General features: G+C 43.0%; 1 protein-coding gene across 1 annotated transcript in view; it reads left to right on the top strand.

Moving 5' to 3' along the window:
* Positions 1-18,690, top strand: part of IPO4 (importin 4) — a 186,518-nt gene extending 167,828 nt beyond the window's left edge. The window contains exons 27-31 of the mRNA XM_040416922.1: positions 1,525-1,657; positions 2,046-2,142; positions 4,423-4,500; positions 18,198-18,341; positions 18,461-18,690. Of these exons, the coding sequence (XP_040272856.1) occupies positions 1,525-1,657; positions 2,046-2,142; positions 4,423-4,500; positions 18,198-18,328 (439 nt within the window). The 3' untranslated portion in view covers positions 18,329-18,341; positions 18,461-18,690. The remainder of the gene's footprint in view (positions 1-1,524; positions 1,658-2,045; positions 2,143-4,422; positions 4,501-18,197; positions 18,342-18,460) is intronic.
* Positions 18,691-20,814: the final 2,124 nt, after the last annotated feature.

Here is a 20,814-nt window from a genome sequence, read left to right as displayed (position 1 = left end):
AAACTGATAGTCTGCAGTCAAATCCATTGTGGTTGTGTATAGAGCCCAAAATGTTAGAATTGTGTCGATGTCCCAATATTTATGGACCTGACTGTATAGTTTTATAGGGAAAAGATTCAGTATAACGTGTATTTCATTCATTTATACTCCTGCACATTCTGTGCTGTAAGGTCCAGGAGGCGGTCCTATCAGTGATTGACAGCTATCTGTGTATACACAACGACTGATAGGACCGCCTCCTGGACTTCAAAGCCCAGAATGAGCAGGAATGTAAATGAATAAAATACAAGTTTTACTGAATCTTTTCCCACAAAACTATATATCAATCTGCTCAGCTCCTCCTGCTCTATCACTGGCTGTCTTCAGCACAAACACCATGTACAAAATGACAGGTTCCCTTAAACCATATTCTGGTCCTTTGGAGGGGGCTGGGGGTTGGCTCCCCTATTTCCATTTTAATACTTTAATAAAAGTTATTTTTTGGTTGCTGTGCCTTCGGTGATAGCAGTGTGAAATCTATCAATGAGCTCTCTGACGGCTCAGTCTGCAGTTTCTCTTCTCTCCTGAACGTTCACAAAGCTTTCATTTGCTTTTGGTTTAAGTTGATTTGCTTGGAAAGATTTTAGCTTAGTTTTGTGTTCAGGAGAGTAGAGTGGGAGGCTGCAGACAGCTGTCAGAGAGCTTGTCTGACAGGTTTCACACAAGGTAGGGCTGAGCAGCCTATGATGTATGAAAATAAATGCACACTGCAGAAGAGGAATGGGGCAGACATTTCAATAAAAATCTATTGTAAATATGTTTAGCCCATAATATTGACTGCATGAACAAAATACCAACCCAAAGGTGTCCAATCTGCTGGCATGTTATATAACAGGAGAAGCTGAGCAGGTCGGTATAGTTTTGTGGTGTTACCAGTGACTGACGGCTATCTCTGTATGCACACCTACACTGCCATACATGTTAGTCTATGTGTGTGGGGAACCCCCATCACATGGCAGGGGAGAGATTGATGGGAAGAAATGTATATTTTCACCTGATCCTTTTTGTTCTGGGAGATGAGCCGACAGAAGTGTAAGACACGGGCTTTCTCCGTTCTCCTCATCGAAAACGCATACGCGTCCGACTGAGCTAAATTTGTATGGGGGAGTCTGGAAAGAGAACTGTCAGCCAAACAATCCAGCGATTGAATGTGTATGGCTAGCTTTATATAGAGGATTCCGTATCAATCACTGATGACACCTCCCCTGTGAACAATGAAGTTAGAATCAGTAGAGATATAAATGTATAAATTACAAGTTTTACTGAATCCCTCACCATAAAACTACATATCGATCTGCTCAGCTCCTCCTGCTCTCTAATATGCAGATTCCACTGCATTAGGTAAAGAAAGGTCCTCTTTAACTTAATGCATCTTATCCACCATCTGCCATGTGTTATAATTTTATATTAACTTTCTATACCCTTTTTTGTGTCTCCATCTGTACTCTTTAATAATTACTTCTGTTTTCCTTGACAAATCTTCAGAAATTTCCCAAAGCTACTTTCTGTATTCTCCTCTATAATCAGCTCTGAGAAAAATCCTCGAACTCTGGACAATGTGTGTGGGGCAGTAAGTCGTATGATACTTAGACATCCAGAAGGTGTTCCTGTGGAACAGGTAGGAGTCCTTAATGTTCCACGTCCCCTTCTACTTATATTTGGGAATTCATCAAAAGGTCACATATTGTTCCCTGGTGTATATTTTCTCTCAGCATTTTAATGAATATTAATGGGGTATTCCTATCTTGGACATTTATTTTCAATCATATATTTTAACAAAACCCTGATTCCCCACATTTTATTTTCCCAGCTAAGTTTTCTAGCTTGAGCGTAATGGACAGCAGTGGGCTTTTTGTACAGACCCTTTTTACTACGTCATGTATGATTAATAGCACAAGACTACAATCAACCCCAACTTCACACACCGTAATCTGTGCTGGGGTTTTAACACTGATACATTTGACAATTTTTGTTTATTTAGGCTCTTAATGTTCTGCTTTTCTTAGGTATTTCCAGTATTGCTTCGTTCAATGCCACTGAAAGAAGATTTTGAGGAGAACTCTACAGTATTTAAATGCATTGCATTTCTGTATGAGAAGAACCCCGCACAGGTATCTATCTATCTATATCAACAGACTTCTTACCTACATAAATACATTATTATGACAACTGTCACAGCAATTAGAAATCGCACAAAAGCACACCGTTCTAAACGCATAAGCATATATCTATCTTTATTAAATCATAGATACAATGCACAAAGAATTACTTAAAAATACAGTATATACATACAAGGGAGAAAAACAGATGGGCAACCTGACATGGGCAAAATCCAGTAAATGTACTGGATACAAATAGTAAAAGCCAGGAAATACACCACACTAGATGTGTGTATTGCATGCAAGGAATGCTTTGTCCGGACAGATGCTCTTCCATAGCATTTTAGTAAAAAAAAAAATGTTTTTAATTCAAGGTCTTGTCAGATTAAGTACCTCTGTAGTCATGTAACTTATGTGACCACAAGGTCCAAATGATGCAAAGGTACTGACTGCTGTGTGTGCTGAAGCTGAAAATCTAAGACCATGCACTGCACACTTTAAACATGTGGTCAGTAAGTGGTTAAAGTAATATAAGTAAATAAATCTGGTATAACTCATAAAATTTTACATTTCAGTATATTACATCAGATGATTCTTCTGTCTGAAGATCAGCATGGAGAGCCTAAATATTGAAAAAAATAAGGTTTACAGAAATTCATTTATAGTCTTACATGCAGGACTATTTTCTCTGCTAAAAAAAAAAATTGCAAATGGGAACTTAACGGATCACATTATAGTCAGTGGCATCTGCTTAGCTCCATTCCTGTCAGTTATATGCCCAATCCAGCAATTCTGTTATTTTTGTTCTTCTGCTCTTTTTACAGAGCAGAAGAACAGAAATTAATAGAGTTGATGTGAAAGAGCCCTTACATGTACATGTCATTGCATTTGCTCCTTATTTAAAGTGACACTGTACTTTCAGAAAACTTTTGATATGTTATAGGAACATATCAAAAGTTTTGATAGGTGGGAGTCTAAGCACTGAGACCCCCATGATCTCTCCTCACTGCATAAGACAGGCACATAGACTTTCTATTGGGTCTGACAGAGAGAATGTGCCAAGTGAGCACTTCTCTCCCCTCATTCTAGAGATTGGTTGGGGTCTCTGCTCAGAACCCCACCAATCAAAACTTTTCAGCACAGTGACCCTTTAGCGGAAAGATATCCAATAGTACAGAAGTCAAAAAGAAATGAGTCCCCACAGTTTCCGTGTTAACCTGTCTTCTGACCCTGGCTGGTGCCTTCTGCGTTATAAAGCAGCCTTCATTCTGCTTTCACATGTAAGTGGATAAGCACGGATAACACTGGATGGCCCCTATCTTATGATGAGGACTGCGTATATCTTCCTGTATAATCATAAAGGGGTTTTCCACTATCATGTTAAAGGGGTTCTCTAGGCTTTTAATATTGATGACCTATCCTCAGGATCGGCCATAGACATAGCAGCAGCGAGCAGGTAGAGAGAAGGGTTATGGCATGTGCACACTGCGCTCACCTTCCCTTCATACAGCAGATCGGCGGGGGTGCCGGGTGTCGGACCCTCACCGATCTGATATTGATGACCTATCCTGAGGATAGGTTATCAATATTAAAAGCCCAGAGAACCCCTTTAATAAGGCTTAGTTACTGTGTAGATGTGAAGTTCTACACCTCCCTAATATACAGTACTTTTCCTTCTCTGTTTGCTCATGATGAATGAGAACACTTGTTAAAGGGGTATTCCAGCTTCACTATATCACATATCCTTAGGACAGGCCATTAATATCGGTGCTCCCCCACCAATTAGCTCTTTGAAGGGGCTGTGACACTTTTGGAGGTGCAGGGTGATTATGGTTTTGTCCCATGCGATTAATCCATCCATATGTGGATTTATAAACTGCATACGTGTGCTTCTTCCAGGAAATGCTCACAAGTAGAGGTTAATAGATGGCAATGCTAAAATGCTGATCTGGTATCAAACAGATGCATCTTTCTCTGTGCAGTGAGGACGACTCTGCATTTAGTTGTGTGGAATACTAATAGTGCAGGAAATCTGGTGGCGGTGAGTCTTGGGTGACAAAATACCTGTCTAACTGGACCCACCAGAAGCCGTGTTCATTTCATCTGCAGTCAGGAGCCTAACCGTCCATTGTTGAAAGAATACATTTGCAGCACAAGAACCGCCCTGACAGTGTACAGCTGTATGCTGCACAGAAAGGAGCCAGCTTGTGGAGATCATCTGCATACAGGATATTTCCACTCAATTACCGAATGCTTGCCTTTTGTTTGATGACTTTTGATTCTTCTTCACAGGTTGCTGCACACATTAATGATATTGCTAGAGTATGTGGGCATGTCTTGGGAACAAAGGAAATTACACCAGGTATGACTGGCAAAATGTATTGGTTACTTTTTCTGTCATTTAGTTCATTATTCCAACTTTTTGGCACCAAATATCTCATTGTGGGTGATTTTTCTTTTGTAAAACCATATGTCCTGCACAGTGGCAGATGATCAGATATCTGAAATAACCCACCATTTCAAGGTTCTATAATAATCCATCACTTAGTTGCCTTTTCCACCAGTCCACACTTTAGCAATTTAGAGTGAAATATACAGGGAAATTTATTAAGGCTAGCATTTTATACTATTAACTCAAAAAATGTATAAGGGTTTAAATCTATCAGAATCTTGACACTTTACTATAATGATGATAGAGCTCCAAAATTATAAAAGAAAAACAAAAAAAACTTTATTGAAATCACTGATGAAATTGTCAGTTTTGATGGCTATCTGCCTTTTAAACATCAAATAATGGTGGGACTGCACTTTCACCACTCTTTGATTCCCCTTGTTTCTTTTGGGTAAAGGTTGGTGGTTGCAGTTTTTTATATTTCCACTCAATTAGAGGCCCAAGGATATTCAGCCCACCTACCCATATACAGCCACACACATACACGCCCTTTACTGATCCCCTGAGCTTGTTTGTGCTCATTAGAATCAATGGCTAACTCAGGGTGGCTAATGGGTTAAATTAGGGTGTGCCTTGCATCTATTCCCTATACACATGGACCTCGCTACATACAGGCTACTTGTTTCTACATCGTGTCCTACTGACGTGTTTCTTGGCTGGACACCGCCAGCCATTCATCAGGAGTCGGCGCATGTTATTGAAACAAAGTAACAGAGTAACAAACTAAGCTCTACACCAGGGGTACTCAACTAGTTTTATTAAAGGTCCACATACCAGGGTCTGCAGTCAGGTGAAGGTCCGAGCTGAACGCCAACAGTAAAGATGCCATGCGATCATGTGATACATGCGCGTGGGGCGCTCTGACGTTATAGTGGAGCGCCCCGGGTAAGTCCCAGAATTAGTAATGGCCACATTAGTGCCCCAGTAAGAATAATGTCCCCATTAGTGCCCCCAGTAAGAGTATTGCCCCCATTAGTGCCCCCCTTCTCTGCTTTTGCAAAAAATAAAAAATAATTTGCATTCACCTGGCTGCGGTGAACATTCGCTGCTGACTGCAAGCTCAGGACCGGTGCTCCAACGTGATGAAGTCTTGTAGGTCCTGTCCTGAGCTTCTAGTCAGCAGGGAGTGTTCTCCACAGCGTGAGCAAATGGAGGTGGAGGTACCGTAATACAGTGTTTCCCAACCAGTGTGCTTCCAGCTGTTGCAAAACTACAACTCCCAGCATGCCCGCACAGCCAAAGGCTGTCCAGGCATTCTGGGAGTTGTAGTTTTGCAACAGCTGGAGGCACACTGGTTGGGAAACACTGCCGTAATATATATTTTTTTTTACTAGCACAAGTAGCGGTGGAGGTAAAGGCTGTACTAATGGGCGTTCCATGATGGAAGCGCTCATTAGTAAGGGTACTTTCACACTTGCAGCAGGACGGATCCGACAGGCTGCTCACCCTGTCAGATCCATCTTGCCACTACTTCGCCGTGCCGCTGCTCTGTGCCCATAGACTATAATGGGGATGGGGGCAGAGTTACGGCGCAGCACGGTGAGAGGCCGCCAGACTAAAAGTACTACATGTCCGAATTTTTCGTCTGGCGGCCCCCTCAATATAATAAACATTGGTGGCGCAGTGCGCCCCCCTCTCAAAATAACAAACATTGGTGGCGCAGTGCGCCCCCCCCCCATCACCCCGATATAATAAACATTGGTGGCGCAGTGCGCCCCCCCCTCAATATAATAAACATTGGTGGCGCAGTGCACCCCCCCTCAAAATAATAAACATTGGTGGCGCAGTGCGCCCCCCCCATCACCCCAGTATAATAAACATTGGTGGCGCAGTGCGCCCCCCCATCACCCCAGTATAATAAACATTGGTGGCGCAGCGCGCCCTCCCTCAATATAATAAACATTGGTGGCGCAGTGTGCCCCCCAATATAATAAACATTGGTGGCGCAGTGTGCCCCCCAATATAATAAACATTGGTGGCGCAGTGCGCCCCCCAATATAATAAACATTGGTGGCGCAGTGCGCCCCCCCTCAAAATAATAAACATTGGTGGCGCAGTGCGCCCCCCCATCACCCCAGTATAATAAACATTGGTGGCGCAGTGCGCCCCCCCATCACCCCAGTATAATAAACATTGGTGGCGCAGTGCGCCCCCCCCAATATAATAAACATTGGTGGCGCAGTGGGCAGTGCCAATGAGGGTTAAAAAATTATTTACTCACCTCCTCCTGTTGATCGCGTAACTGCCGGTCTCCAGTTCTTACTTCTTTCTTCAGGACCTGTGGTGACGTCACTGAGCTCATCACATGATCCATCACCATGGTAATGGGCCATGTGATGAGCTCAGTGACGTCACCACAGGTCCTGAAGAAAGAAGTAAGAACTGGAGACCGGTAGTTACGCGATCAACTGGAGGAGGTGAGTTAATTTTCTTTTATTATTTTTAACCCTCATTGGCACCTCCCACTGAGCCACCAATGTTTATTATAATGGGGAAGGGGGGGGGGGGGGGGCGCACTGTGCCACCAACGTTTCTTATACAAATACAGGAGGCGGGTGCTGGAATCAAATAGCCGGCACCCGACCTTTGTGACAGGGGGCTGCGATCAGCTACAATTAACCCCTCAGGTACCGCACCTGAAGGGTTAACTCAACTGCAGCTGATCGCAGCTCCCTGTCACAGAGGTCGGGTGCCGGCTATTTGATTCCAGCACCCGCCTCCTGTATTTGTAATACAGGTCAGTTTTCTTCATTGGTGGCGCAGTGGCCACAGCCCCTCCCCTCCTCCTCCTGCCTCTTCTTATTGGCAGCGGCGGGGACAGCAGCAGCACAGGGGGGAGGGAGAGACTCCTCCTGCGCTGCTGAGAACGATCATCTCCTGTGCCCCGCCGCTGTATTGAGCAGAGCTGCCAGAGTGTGCAGGAGGAGGAGCGCTACATGTGGAGGAAGCCCTGTCTCACTGCGCTGTGGGACAGGTGGAAGTGCGCCGGTAAGCTCCTCCTCCTGCACGGCACAGTGTGCAGGAGAGGAGCAGCGCTCTAAAGGATGGCCGGGGTCCGGACAACTGGCGGCCGCGGTCCGTATTTGGACCGCGGTCCGCCAGTTAAGTACCCCTGCTCTACACGCTTCTGATGTAGAGCGTGCAGCCCGGCGTAGCCCTGGCACTATGATGGCCGTAGCGTGGCTGCCACAGTGCACTCCTTAAAAAGCCAACAGACACTCCTCCTGGTGGAGCAACACAGCGGTCCGTCCAATGGAACGAGGAGGTATAAGTCAATACCACTCATCCTGCTGCCTTAATGCGCGCTAAGTACCGGAGGATAGAAATTAAGACTGTATGTTTATATAGTAAATATACCACGCTGTAGTCATTTTGGGAACATAGTAGAAAAATATGGCCAGGTAATAGGAGCGATCACATTGATCGCTGGTGAAAAAGAAATACTGTATCCATTATATGCATAAACAAGCAATATAAGCGATCAAGATGCTGGATATTGGATCGCAATTTATCATCAGAGAGAATTCCTGACTACAGTAAGATATCTCAGAGTAGGGATAACACTAAGGGTCCATTCACACTTCCGAAAAATGGCTCTGCATCTGTTCCTCAATTTTGCGGAACGGGTGCAGACCCATTAATTTTCAACGGGGCCGGAATGTGCGGTCACATCCGCATTTACGGATCCGCACTTCCATTTCCACCAAAAAATAGAACATGTCCTATTCTTGTCCACAATTGCGGACAAAATTAGGCATTTTCTATCATAGTGCCGGCGATGTGCGGTCCGCAAATTGCGGAATGCACATTGCCAGTGTCCGTGTTTTGTGGATCCGCAATTTGCAGATCCGCAGAACACTTACGGACATGTGAATGGACCCTAAGGCCTAGTTCACACAAACATTTTTTATTTTTTGCGAGTGTACGGACCGTTTTTTTTGTGTTTTGTATACGGAAGCATTCATTTCAATGGTTCCGCATTAAAAACGGAATGTGTTCCATAAGCATTCCGTTTACGTATTTCCGTTCCGTTAAGAGATAGAACATGTCCTATATTTGGCCGCAAATCACGTTCCGTGGCTCCATTCAAGTCAATGGGTCCGCAAAAAAAAAAAGGAAACCCATACGGAAATGCATCCGTATGTCTTCCGTATCTGTTCCGTTTTTGCTGAACCATCTACTGAAAATGTTATGCCCAGCCCAATTTTTTCTATGTAATTACTGTATACTGTACATGGCATACGGAAGAACATAACTCAAAAACGGAACAACGGATCCGTGAAAAACGGACCGCAAAAAACTATAAAAGCCATACGTTCGTGTGAACTAGGCCTAAGAGCGTATTAACCATGGTAGACACGACCTTACCGACAATAGCAACTCCCAAGGGAGGAAAATGCAATATAGATGACATTATACATATTATTCCCTTGATGGAATATACAGGGGAAACTCAAAAAAATTAGAATTAAAAGTTCATTTATTTCAGTAATGCAACATAAAAGGTGACACTAACATATGAGATAGACTCATTACATGCAAAGCGAGATATTTCAAGCCTTTATTTGTTATAATTTGGATGAATATGGCTTACAGCTTATGAAACCCCAAAGTCACAATCTCAGGTCCCCTTTGCTCAGGGAGTATGGATTAATTAGCTGACTAGAGTGTGACACTTTGAGCCTAGAATATTGAACCTTTTCACAATATTCTAATTTTAAGTTGCATTAATGCAAATCCTCTTTGCATTACTGAAATAAATGGACTTTTGCACGATATTCTAATTTTTCGAGTTTCACCTGTAGATGTATGTCGATAATCACACTGATGAGTAGGTTGAGGTATTTCAGGATTCTACAGGATATTACCAAATATATAATAGCCTAAGTATGTGGCAAGGCTACAATCTCACCCACAGACGATACGTTAGAGGTGGGTATGTGACTTTTCTTTAAACGTAAAAAAAAAAAATCTTTTTAGTTCATTTATTATTTTCACATTGTTTTGAAGAACAGAGGCAGAAGAGGGAAGTGCACTCAGAAAGGATATTAATATGGGGAGGCAACGCAACCGTATATATGTAGCTACCCTCTAGTACACTACCTCAAAATTCTCATATGAAGCAGGTGTATAAAATAAAGTCATTTAGTCTATTGGGTTTTACCGTGTGGAGCCTAAATGTCCACTCTGCTTCTTTACGGAGCAACAGGTTATCAATGTCTCCTCCTCTTGGTGAGAGTTTAACAAGTTCAATTCCCTGAAAACGTATACAGTTGGGTGTTCCTTTGTGGTACTTCAGCACATGTTGTGCTATTGGGGTATCATCCTTTTTGGCGATGTAGGATAGGTGTTCCCCTGTCTGCCTCCTGAATTCCCTCTTGGTCTTGCCAACATACTGCTTCTGACATAAGCAGGTTGCTACGTACACCACACCCACCGTTTTACAGTTAATAAAGGATCTAATGCTGTAGCTTCGTCTCGTTACAGAACTGATAACCTGATTTCACACAGTTGCCACATCTGAAAGTGCCACATGGTCTTTTTGAAAGCCAGGTTTCACTGGTAGGAGTCTTGAATGCCCTATGGACCAATCTGTCCCTCAAATTGCTACCTCTCCACTAAATCGCCCACGACCGGGTCCGATTTAAGGACACCCCAGGCATTCTGAAGTATCTCCCATACCTCTTTGTGTGCCAGGTCGAATATTCCAACAATTCTTATTTGCTCATCCTCCCTGTCTTTTTTCTTAGGATACAGTAGACTCCTTTGGAGATCACATGCTGTTATCCTGAAATCCGCCCATTCAGAGCAATTCCGTCGGGCCCTTAAATATTGGCCCTTGGGAATGCCGCGTTACAGTGGGATCGGATGTCCGCTGTCCCATTGTAGGAGGGAGTTGGTAGCTGTGCATTTACGGAACATCTTGGTGACTAATTTTCTGGACCGATTGATGCTGATGGAGAGGTCTAGAAATGTAAGGTTGGTGTCACTGATTTCATAAGTGAAATATAACCCAAGGTCATTCACATTTAAGGAAGAAACAAATCCCTCAAATGCAGCCTTAGTACCTCTCCCCAGAAGGAATACGTCATCTATGAACCTCATCCATAACTCAATGGATGAGGTCCATTGATACATCGTCTCACCGAATATAATCTCCCTCTCCCACCATCCCAGGTACAGGTTGCCATAAGTAGGGGCACATGGGCTCCCCATTGCCACGCCCCTAAGCTGGTGGTAGATGTCTCGATCGAAGGAGAATATATTACGTCCTAGGATAAATTGTAGTAGCTCTGCCACAAACTCATTATGCATCGACAGATGTGCTCCTCTTTCTGCCAGAAAAGCTCTGATCACCTCACAGCCTTTTTTGTGAGGGATCGAACTGTTTAGAGCCTCAACATCTAAGCTGGCTAACAATGTCTCTTCTTCACAGTGTGCATCATTGAGGCGCCTTGACACATCCATCGTATGCCATACGTATGACGGCAGGCTGACTACAAATGATCTCAAAATCCTATCCACGTAAACACTGATCTTTTCTGTTAAGCTTCCAATACCTGATACGATTGGTCTCCCTTTCAAAGGGGAAGACCCCCTTGTGTATCTTTGGTAAGCTGTAAAAAGATGGCAGTATAGGGTATTTCGGCAGCAAATGAAGCATATTCAGCTTCACTGATCAAACATTGCTGCTTAGTCCTGTCTAGAACAAGTGTTTGCTCCTTCTTAAAGATCTCAGTAGGATTTCTGTCCAGTTTTCTGTAACATGCCTTGTCATCTAGAATACGTCGACACATCTCTATATACCGTCCACTCTCAAGAACCACTATGTTACCCCCTTTATCAGAGGGTTTTATGACAATAGTCTGGTCATTTTGTAGGGCATCAAGAGCCTCGTATTCAATCTGAGTAAGATTTGATGTGTTTAAACCCCTCACGTCCAGCGTTCTGAGTTTTTCTGTGATGACTGTCAGGAACGCATCAAGTAGTGAATAGTCACTATTTGGGGGGTTCTTTTTGGAGGGCAGTCGGCGGTCAGTAAAGGGTCCAGTACCTATGTCCCGTTCACTCTCCTCCATAAGTCCGGCTAACAGTTTGACATCCAATAGCTCTTCCTGTGCAATACCCAGTTTCGAACACTGGTTTTTATCATGCGTCGGGAAGAATATACGGTATATATATTTTTTTTAAGTTTGAAGAAAAGTCACATACCCACCTCTAATGTATCAACTATGGGTGAGATTGTAGCCTAGCCACATACTTAGGCTATTATATATTTGGTAATATCCTGTAGAATCCTGTGGTTATCGACATACATCTATATTCCATCAAGGGAATAATATGTATAATGTCATCAATATTGCACTCTTTTTCACCAGCGATCAATGTGATCGCTCCTTTTACCTGGCCATATTTTTCTACTATGTCTCCAATATGACTACAGCCGCGGTATATTTACTATATAAACATACAGTCTTAGGCCCCATTCCGACGGCCGTATGATGTTTCAAAAATGCGGATCTTTTTCTTTGCGGACAGTTCAGCATGTCCGCAAAAAAAGGGATTGCATTCAGTTTTTTTTTTGATGATCCATAGACTTCAATAGGGCCATGTCCTGATTTTCACTGACAAGTATAGGACATGTTTAATTTTTTTGCTGAGCCGTGCAATGGAAGAAAAGGGCCCCATAGAAGTGAATGGGACCCTATCTAATCCGCAAAAATGGATCCGCATTTTTGCGAATAGCATATGGCCGTCTGAATAATCCCTTAATTTCTATCCTCCGGTACTTAGCGCGCATTAAGGCAGCAGGATGAGTGGTATTGACTTATACCTCCTCGTTCCATTGGACGGACCGCTGTGTTGCTCCACCAGGAGGAGTGTCTGTTGGCTTTTTAAGGAGTGCACTATGGCAGCCACGCTACGGCCATCATAGTGCCGGGGCTACGCCGGGCTGCACGCTCTACATCAGAAGCGTGTAGAGCTTAGTTTGTTACTCTGTTACTTTGTTTCAATAACATGCGCCGACTCCTGATGAATGGCTGGCGGTGTCCAGCCAAGAAACACGTCAGTAGGACGCGATGTAGAAACAAGTAGCCTGTATGTAGCGAGGTCCATGTGTATAGGGAATAGATGCAGGGCACTCCCTAATTTAACCCATTAGCCACCCTGAGTTAGCCATTGATTCTAGTGAGCACAAACAAGCTCAGGGGATCAGTAAAGGGCGTGTATGTGTGTGGCTCTATATGGGTAGGTGGGCTGAATATCCCTGGGCCTCTGAGTGGAAATATAAAAAACTGCAACCACCAACCTTTACCCAATAGAAACAAGGGGAATCAAAGAGTGGTGAAAGTGCAGTCCCACCATTATTTGATGTTTAAAAGGCAGATAGCCATCAAAACTGACAATTTCATCAGTGATTTCAATAAAGTTTTTTTTTGGAGCTTTATCATCATTATAGTAAACTAGCATTTTATACTACAGTCTGAAGACGTTTGATAGAGTTAAAGGGGTTCTGCACTTTGTTTAAACTGATCATCAGCTTTTGACCGGCGGGGGTCCGAAACCCAGGACCCCCACCGATCAGCTGTTTGAGAAGGTAGCGGCGCTCCAGCAGCACCGCGGCCTTCTCACTGTTTACCGCAGGCCCAGTGACGTCACGACTAGTATTAACTAGCGTAGGCTGGGCTAAGCTCCGTTCACTTGAATCCAGAGAATAGATCATCAGTTTAAACAAAGTGCAGAACCCCTTTAAGAGGTGCAGGCCAGCCCCCTCCCCCAAACACACACACTATTTAAAATGAACCAAAGCCAATTAGTTACACCAATTTATTCTCAGCACTGATAAGAGGGACAAAAACAGTACAAGCCTGTATTGCCAGGATTCTGTAATTCCATGTCAATCCTTGCTTTCCTTAAAATATAGCCACACAAGAAAACCTGCAATTAAGGTATCAGTTTAATCATATGTGAGATTGTACAATAATCAGCCATAATAGTTATAACAACAGCCTAATATAATGTATGTCCTCCTTGTGCCACCGAAAGGATCTGGCTCGTCCCGGCATGTAGTCCACAAGATCTCTGAATGTGTCCTGTTGTATCTGGAACCAAGATATTTTCAGATGAACGTGTCCAGTGAGGAAAACATCATCCATGTGGGAGTGTGATTTCCCGTTATGGACATTGCTCATTTCACAGGACCGCACAGCATTATAGTGATTTATAATGCTTTGTATCTCTGCATGACCCTGCATCTACTGACGTAATGCCACCAGTAAAATTGAGTAGATGCAAGGTCAATCAGAGACACATTAAATCATTATAATGCCGTGAGGTCCTGTGAAACGAGCAGTGTCCATAACTGGAAATTATGCTCCCACTCACAGCGTGTTTTCCGCACTGGACACACCCGTCTCAAAAAGGCCATTAGCAGTAGATCCTTTCAGTTCTATAAGGCTACTTTCGAATGTGTCAGACAAAACGGATCCGTCCCTATTGACTTACATTGTGTGCCAGGACGGATCCATTTGGCTCAGTTTCGTCAAGTAGGCAGCCTTTTGGTGTCCGCCTCCAGAGCAGAATGGAGACTGATCGGAGGCAAACTGATGCATTCTGAGCGGAACCTTTTCCATTCAGAATGCATTTTGGCAAAACTGATCCGTTTTGGACCGCTTGTGAGAGCACTGAACGGATGTCACAAACGGAAAGACAAAACGCCAGTGTGAAAGTAGCCTAAGTTGAAGGCGTGGCCTCAATGGATCAGACTTGTTTTTGACAAGCACATCCCAATCGAATGGAGATCTTGGAAATTTAGAGGTCAAATCAACACCGTGCACCCTTTGTAATGCTCATCAAACCATTCCTGAACATTTTTGCCAGTGTAGCAGGATGCAGTATTCTGCTTAAAGAGGCCATTGGCATTGGGGAATACTGTTGAAATGAAGGGGTGTACCTGGTATGCATTAATATTTAGGTTTTAAGTAGGTCGCACATGTCAAAGTAACATCTACATGAATACCAGCACTGAAGGTTTCCCAGCAGAATATTGGCCAGGGCATCATCCGTCTTTTTCCCATAGTGCGTTCTGGTGGCCTCTTTTGCCCAGTTAAACGGGTTGTGCCGAGATAGAAACTTATTCCCTGGCACATTCCCACCGTTCACATAAACAGGATCCTGTGCCCCTGTATGAATGTAGTGGCAGGTCCCACATATCTGCTGCTCCATTCATTTCTCAGATTCTGCTGTTTTGGAGATGCTGGGATCTAATTGCCCAGCTGTTAGTTTGCTCCTTGTCAAAGTCACTCATATCCTTACACTTGCCTATTTTTCCTGTTCAAAGAAGTGACTATGTATCCTACCCCTTGATGGGTTCCATTTTAACTAGATGATCATTGTTATTCACTTGTTATCAGTTTTAGTGTGGTTTTATATGTTACATGTGTATTTTTTTTTTCTGCAATTACAGTGACATCATTGCTGAATGTATAGTTTTGCATGCAGGACTTTTGTCTCCGCTCCAAAATCATCTTCTGAGCGGAAACCTAATGGACCCCATTATAGTCTATGGGGGTTTATGAGGTCCGTAGGCTCCGTTCGGCTCAGTTATGAGCCGAATCCGTCCTTTCTGTTTTCCTGCTCCTATAACAGAGCAAGAGAACGGAAAGGCTGAACGCTGATGTGAATAAGGCCTTAATTGTGGCAACCGTCTACATTTTATCACAGTATTGCAGAAAAAAAATTCTGTGTGACTGCACCGTGTGATGGCGTCATAAATGTTATGGTTGATCAGAGTATATTGTGTGTGTCAGGTGAAATACAGAATCACTGATCCATGCAATGTTGATACGGCAGGACATGTCACTGTTTTAACAATGCATTCTTGACAGGGAAAATATATTAGTGCTTGGTGTGTCTACGCTTTGTTGCACATTCACCATGTTTTTCCTGTGTTACTGCACCTTGCATCCATCACATGGATCAGTAACTTACTTAAAGGGTTTATGTGATATTTTAATACTGATGACCTATCCTCAGGATAGGTCACCAGTATCTGATTGTTTGGGGTCTGACACCCGGGAACCCCGCCAATCAACTGTTCGAGAAGACAGCGAGGCTCACAGTAGTACGTGGCCTTCCCACAGCTTTCCTAGGTCCTTGACGACAATGTTCATCGGTCACATGGCCTGCGCACAGCTCAGCATTGTAGAGCTGCCAAACTAAACACAGCCCCTATACAATGTACGGCACTCTGCTTGGTGAGCACGGAGAAGGCCGGGACGCTCACATGAGCGATGATTCCTTCTCAAACAGCTGATCGGCGGGGTTCCCGGGTGTTGATCAGATGCTGAATATTAGGGACCATTCACAAGTCCGTGGTGTATTGCGGATCCGCAATACACCCGGCCAACACCCCCCATAGAACTGCCTATCCTTGTCAGCAATTGCGGACAAGAATAGGACATGTTCTATTTTTTTGCATAGTGTGCTCTCCGCATCTATTCCTGCCCTATTGAGAATGAATGGGTCCGCATCTGTTCCCGATATTGCGGAACAGATGCAGACCCATTTGTGGACGTGTGATGGGACCCTTAAAATCTCAGAAAACCCTTTTAAAGTTTCCACTTTAGGCTACTTTCACACTGGCGTTTCTGGGTCCGCTTGTGAGATCCGTTTCAGGGCTCTGACAAGCGGCCCAAAACGGATCAGTTTAGCCCCAATGCATTCTGATTGGATAAGGATCTGTTCAGAATGCATCGGTTTGCCTCTGTTCAGCCTCCATTCCGCTCTGGAGGCGGACACCAAAACGCAGCTTGCAGCGTTTTGATGTCTGCCTGACGATGCAGAGCCAAACGGATCCGTCCTGACTTACAATGTAAGTCAATGGGGACTGATCCGTTTTCACTCATTGCAATTGAAAACGGATCTGCCTCCCATTGACTTTCAGTGTAAGTCAAAACGGATCCGTTTGCATTATCATGAACAAAAAAAATAAAAAATTGTTTTATTTTTTGTTCATGGTAATGCAAACGGATCCGTTCTGAATGATACAAGCGTTTGCATATATAACTAGATTTTGGTGCTACAAATTAAATAGGTTTTCTTGAAACAGACAACCCCTATGAGAGTGCTGTGGTGATTAGTTCAGCACTTTAGACCACTGGGCAAACAGTGAAAGTTGCAACTACAGGAAAAAGTAGTATTACATGCAGCTCTTTACATGTTAGGCTGAGTTCACAGTCCACCATTTATTTTTGCGTTCTTCTGATCTGTCGGAAGAACAGAAAATGAAAGAAAAAAATTGATCCTGAGCATCATGTTCCACCTGTTTTAGCCATTTCTGTCAGAGATCCGTTATTTTAAACGAAAAAAAAGTCCTGTATGCACTGCAGTGCTTGTTACTGGATCTCTATTCTGACTCATAATTTAAGACCATATGTTTTAATGAAGCCATGTAAAGGGCTGAACTTAAAAGCTGGGAACCTATTGGGAGATTTACCAAAAGTGGTGTAAAGAATAACCGGCTTAGGTGCCCGCTATGGGTACCAATCAGATTCTACTTTTCTTTTTTCAGAGCTACTTTGGAAAATCAAAGGTGTAGTTTTATTGGTTGCTTTGGGCAATGAAACCAGTTTTCCTTTGCATTGTATTTGATAAACCTCTCCCGTAGGCTTTACCCTGTAGCAACTAATTGGCGTATATGTATGCTGCTATAAAAAAAATATATACTACACATGATTGGTATCAGCACATCTGTAACAAAGGATACAATATAGGTTAAAAAAAATCGATTTTATTGTATGGAATATTATATTTTAATCACTTTAACCTATATTGTAGCTCAGTGGTTAGCACTGGTGTCTTGCAGTGCTGGGGTCCTAGGTTCAAATATGTTGCATGTTCTCCTCATATTTGCCAGCTACAAGTCTTATAATGTCCAGAAAGTGTTATTCCTCATATACAACTACATGAAATTTTTTTCTGAAAAATCACCTGAAACAAGAAGTCCCAGAAAATGGCTTTAAAGGGGTTGTCTTCACTTCAGTAAGTGGCATTTATCATGTAGAGAAAGTTGATACAAGCCACTTGCTAATGTACTGTGATTGTCCATATTGCTTCCTTTTTCTGTCTGGATTCATTTTTCTATCACATTATACACTGCTCGTTTCCATGGTTACAGACGACCCTGCAATCCATCAGTGTTGGTCAGGCTTGCACACTGTAGGAAAAATCACCAGCCTATGTGCGCTCCCGTGGTCCGGGCCACCAGAGAGGCTGATGCTTTTTCCTATAGTGTGCAAGCACAGCCACCACTGATGGATTGCAGGGTGGTCATAACTATAGAAACAAGCAGTGTATAATGTGATGGAAAAATGAATCCAGCCAGCAAAGGAGACAATATGGACAATCAGAACACATTAGTGAGTGGCTTGTATTAACCTTCTCTACATGATAAATGCCACTTACTGAAGTGAGACAACCCCTTTAAGGGGTTAACAGAACTGGTAATCCGTTTGTGATGCATGTTTGTTTGGTATTGTAATCTTTTTGCTACAGTATAAATGGATATTTGAATGTGTGCTATTTTGTTCATGTGACTTTGGCAGACACAGAGCAGACCGTAGTTATTCTGTTGAGAAATCTGGCCCAGCGTTTCCCCCAGGAATTACAGAGTGCTGTGATGTCTCTTCCTGAAGAAATGTCTTCCAAGCTTCGTGCCGCTCTTGGCTTACCGTGAGGAGCATGTTTCAGTAAGTCTGTTTGTGACAGACAAGCAAACCATTTGCTTTTTCAAATAAACTTTTCATGCTGATTGTTTAATTCTTCTACAACACTTCTTGTAATGCCACCATGTGTCTCTTGACCTCAGGAGGACTGGATAGGATGGTTTTCACTTATGTTCAAGTTGCAGTTGATAGTTCCAGTTTACACCTTGGATCCAGATGACTTTAGATCACCTACTCATCAGAACTTTTTGTGGACAAAAGCAAGTATTAAGGTTCTGTACATCATCAGAGGTCTAAGTGGAATGTGTTTTTGCCAAAAAGTTCTGCTTTGCTGTTCAAACCAAAGCAATAAAATGAAACGTTTTGTTCAGACCACAAATGAATTCCGTATTTATTCCTGAATGAGTGCCATTATCCTATGATAGAGTTTTTCTGGATCCGCATATTGTGCATCCGCAAAACAACGATACCGGCCGTGTGCTGTCCACATCTTTTGCGGCCCCATTGAATGGAATGGGTCCGCACCAGTTCCGCAAAATTGCAGAGCGGATGCTGACTCATTCATATGACCGTCTGAATGAGCCTTTAAAGAGATTTTCCAGTTTTAGAATGAATTGCTATGCAACTTTCTAATATACCTTGTGTTTCAACATTTTCCGGCTATATTCATGGCTTTCTTACAGATTTTCTCCATGGCATCCAAGTGTGTCAGAAAATTGGGCGGGGTATCTGCCACTCTCTGTGCAACTCATTTATAATTTGTTAGTAGTCTGCAACATACTCAGCAAAATTAATATAGTGATAAGACTCAGGGCGGTGGCTTACTCCAGGCAGAATTCTGGAATAGGTGCTGCTAACCCAAAAATAGAGGGACACCCACCCTCTAGTAATGATTAATCAATTTGGAACCAAGGTTATGGGCGAGCACACTGCACTTGGACCACAATATTCAATAAAATGTATGAATAAAATTTAATTAAATCACAATCAAGATAAACACGTGTATAATATAAAATAAAATCCACAATAAAATCTGAATAAAATCAAATACAATACTTAAAGCCAAAGTTCACACGGATTAAGTTCATAGGTGAAAATAGTCCCTTATATTCACAAAAAACGCTGGAATGTATAGATGTATAGCTGCACCGTAGTGCAATGCTCTGCAGCTGCTGGACTCGAATATAAGGTATGCAGATGAACATACACGAAAGTTAATAGTAAAACTCCGGACTCCTGCGCAGAATTCAAGTGCTATATGGTAGCTGGATTCCAATGTGGGCAATGTGAGTGAACCAGGTTACACTCCTGTTGTATATAATGTCTCACACAGCAATCTCATTTCCCATAGTCTTGTGCAAAATAGGGTGAATAATACCCTGGTTCTGATCTCGTTGAGCAACTCGTAGATGCGCCTTGATTCTATCCTGGACATCTGTTTGATGTAATTCCCCCCACGTCAGTGTTTATCTACCTTTTCCAGCGCCATGAACACCAGGCCCACCGGGTCTTTGTTGTGTACAATATATAGGCAGAACCAAACGTCCTATGAAAACCAGGATGGCTGAACATATAGCCAACATAAGAAAGGGGTATGACAAACATCGTCTATCCAAACACTATAAAGATACACACAACAAAGACCCTGTGGGCCTGGTGTTCATGGCGCTGGAAAAGGTAGATAAACACTGGCGTGGGGGGAATTACATCAAACAGATGTCCAGGATAGAATCAAGGCGCATCTACGAATTCGGATCACTGTTGCCAGTGGGATTAAATGCAGAACTAGAGATTTTCGGGTTTTTATAGGTTGGGTGCCCCCGATCCGACTCTCACGCCGCAGTCAGGCCGTTTATCGGCACTGCTTCGTGGACTCGGGCGGGGGCCCCCAGCCTCATATACCACGATCAAGTTTAACATAAAACTAAATACCACTGGGCCTATTACAGACATTCCGTGTCAAATAGGGCTGATCCTGCTGAAGAGTCAAGATTTGCGCCCCCCAAAAAAGCTTTAATATCACCAATTATACCTGATTGTGCAGTTTGTTGCTTCTCCCTTATTCTTTCTTTTAACATTTTATATTTTACATACATTTTATCGACTGTATATATTGTTGTACTGTATTGTAGATTATTTTAGAGATTTTCAAATGCTTATACAGAATTTTAAAGAGCCATAGTGAACTAATGGATCCATATGACATGGTGGACTATAATCCGCTCTGTCGGACTTTATGTTCAAGATTCACAACTTAAAACATAAATAACTTACGTATGCAACCTATAACAACAATTTCGCTCATACAAGATGTGTAGAATGTAAGAAGGAGCATATATTATGAAAAACGCATATACACAAAAAAGCCGCATGGAAAACGCATGTGAATCCTTCCCTATGAAATGAATCCAGTGATCCACGATTTGGTGCTAATCAAGGATATAAAAGGCGGAGGCAAACAGGTAATGCGGTACCACTGATGAAGGGAAGACAAGTT

The sequence above is a fragment of the Bufo bufo genome, chromosome 2 (genome assembly GCF_905171765.1).
Source record: "Bufo bufo chromosome 2, aBufBuf1.1, whole genome shotgun sequence".
NCBI classification, from domain to species: domain Eukaryota; kingdom Metazoa; phylum Chordata; class Amphibia; order Anura; family Bufonidae; genus Bufo; species Bufo bufo.
Note: the sequence above shows the minus strand (reverse complement) of the source record. Positions and strands in the feature narration are given on the sequence as shown.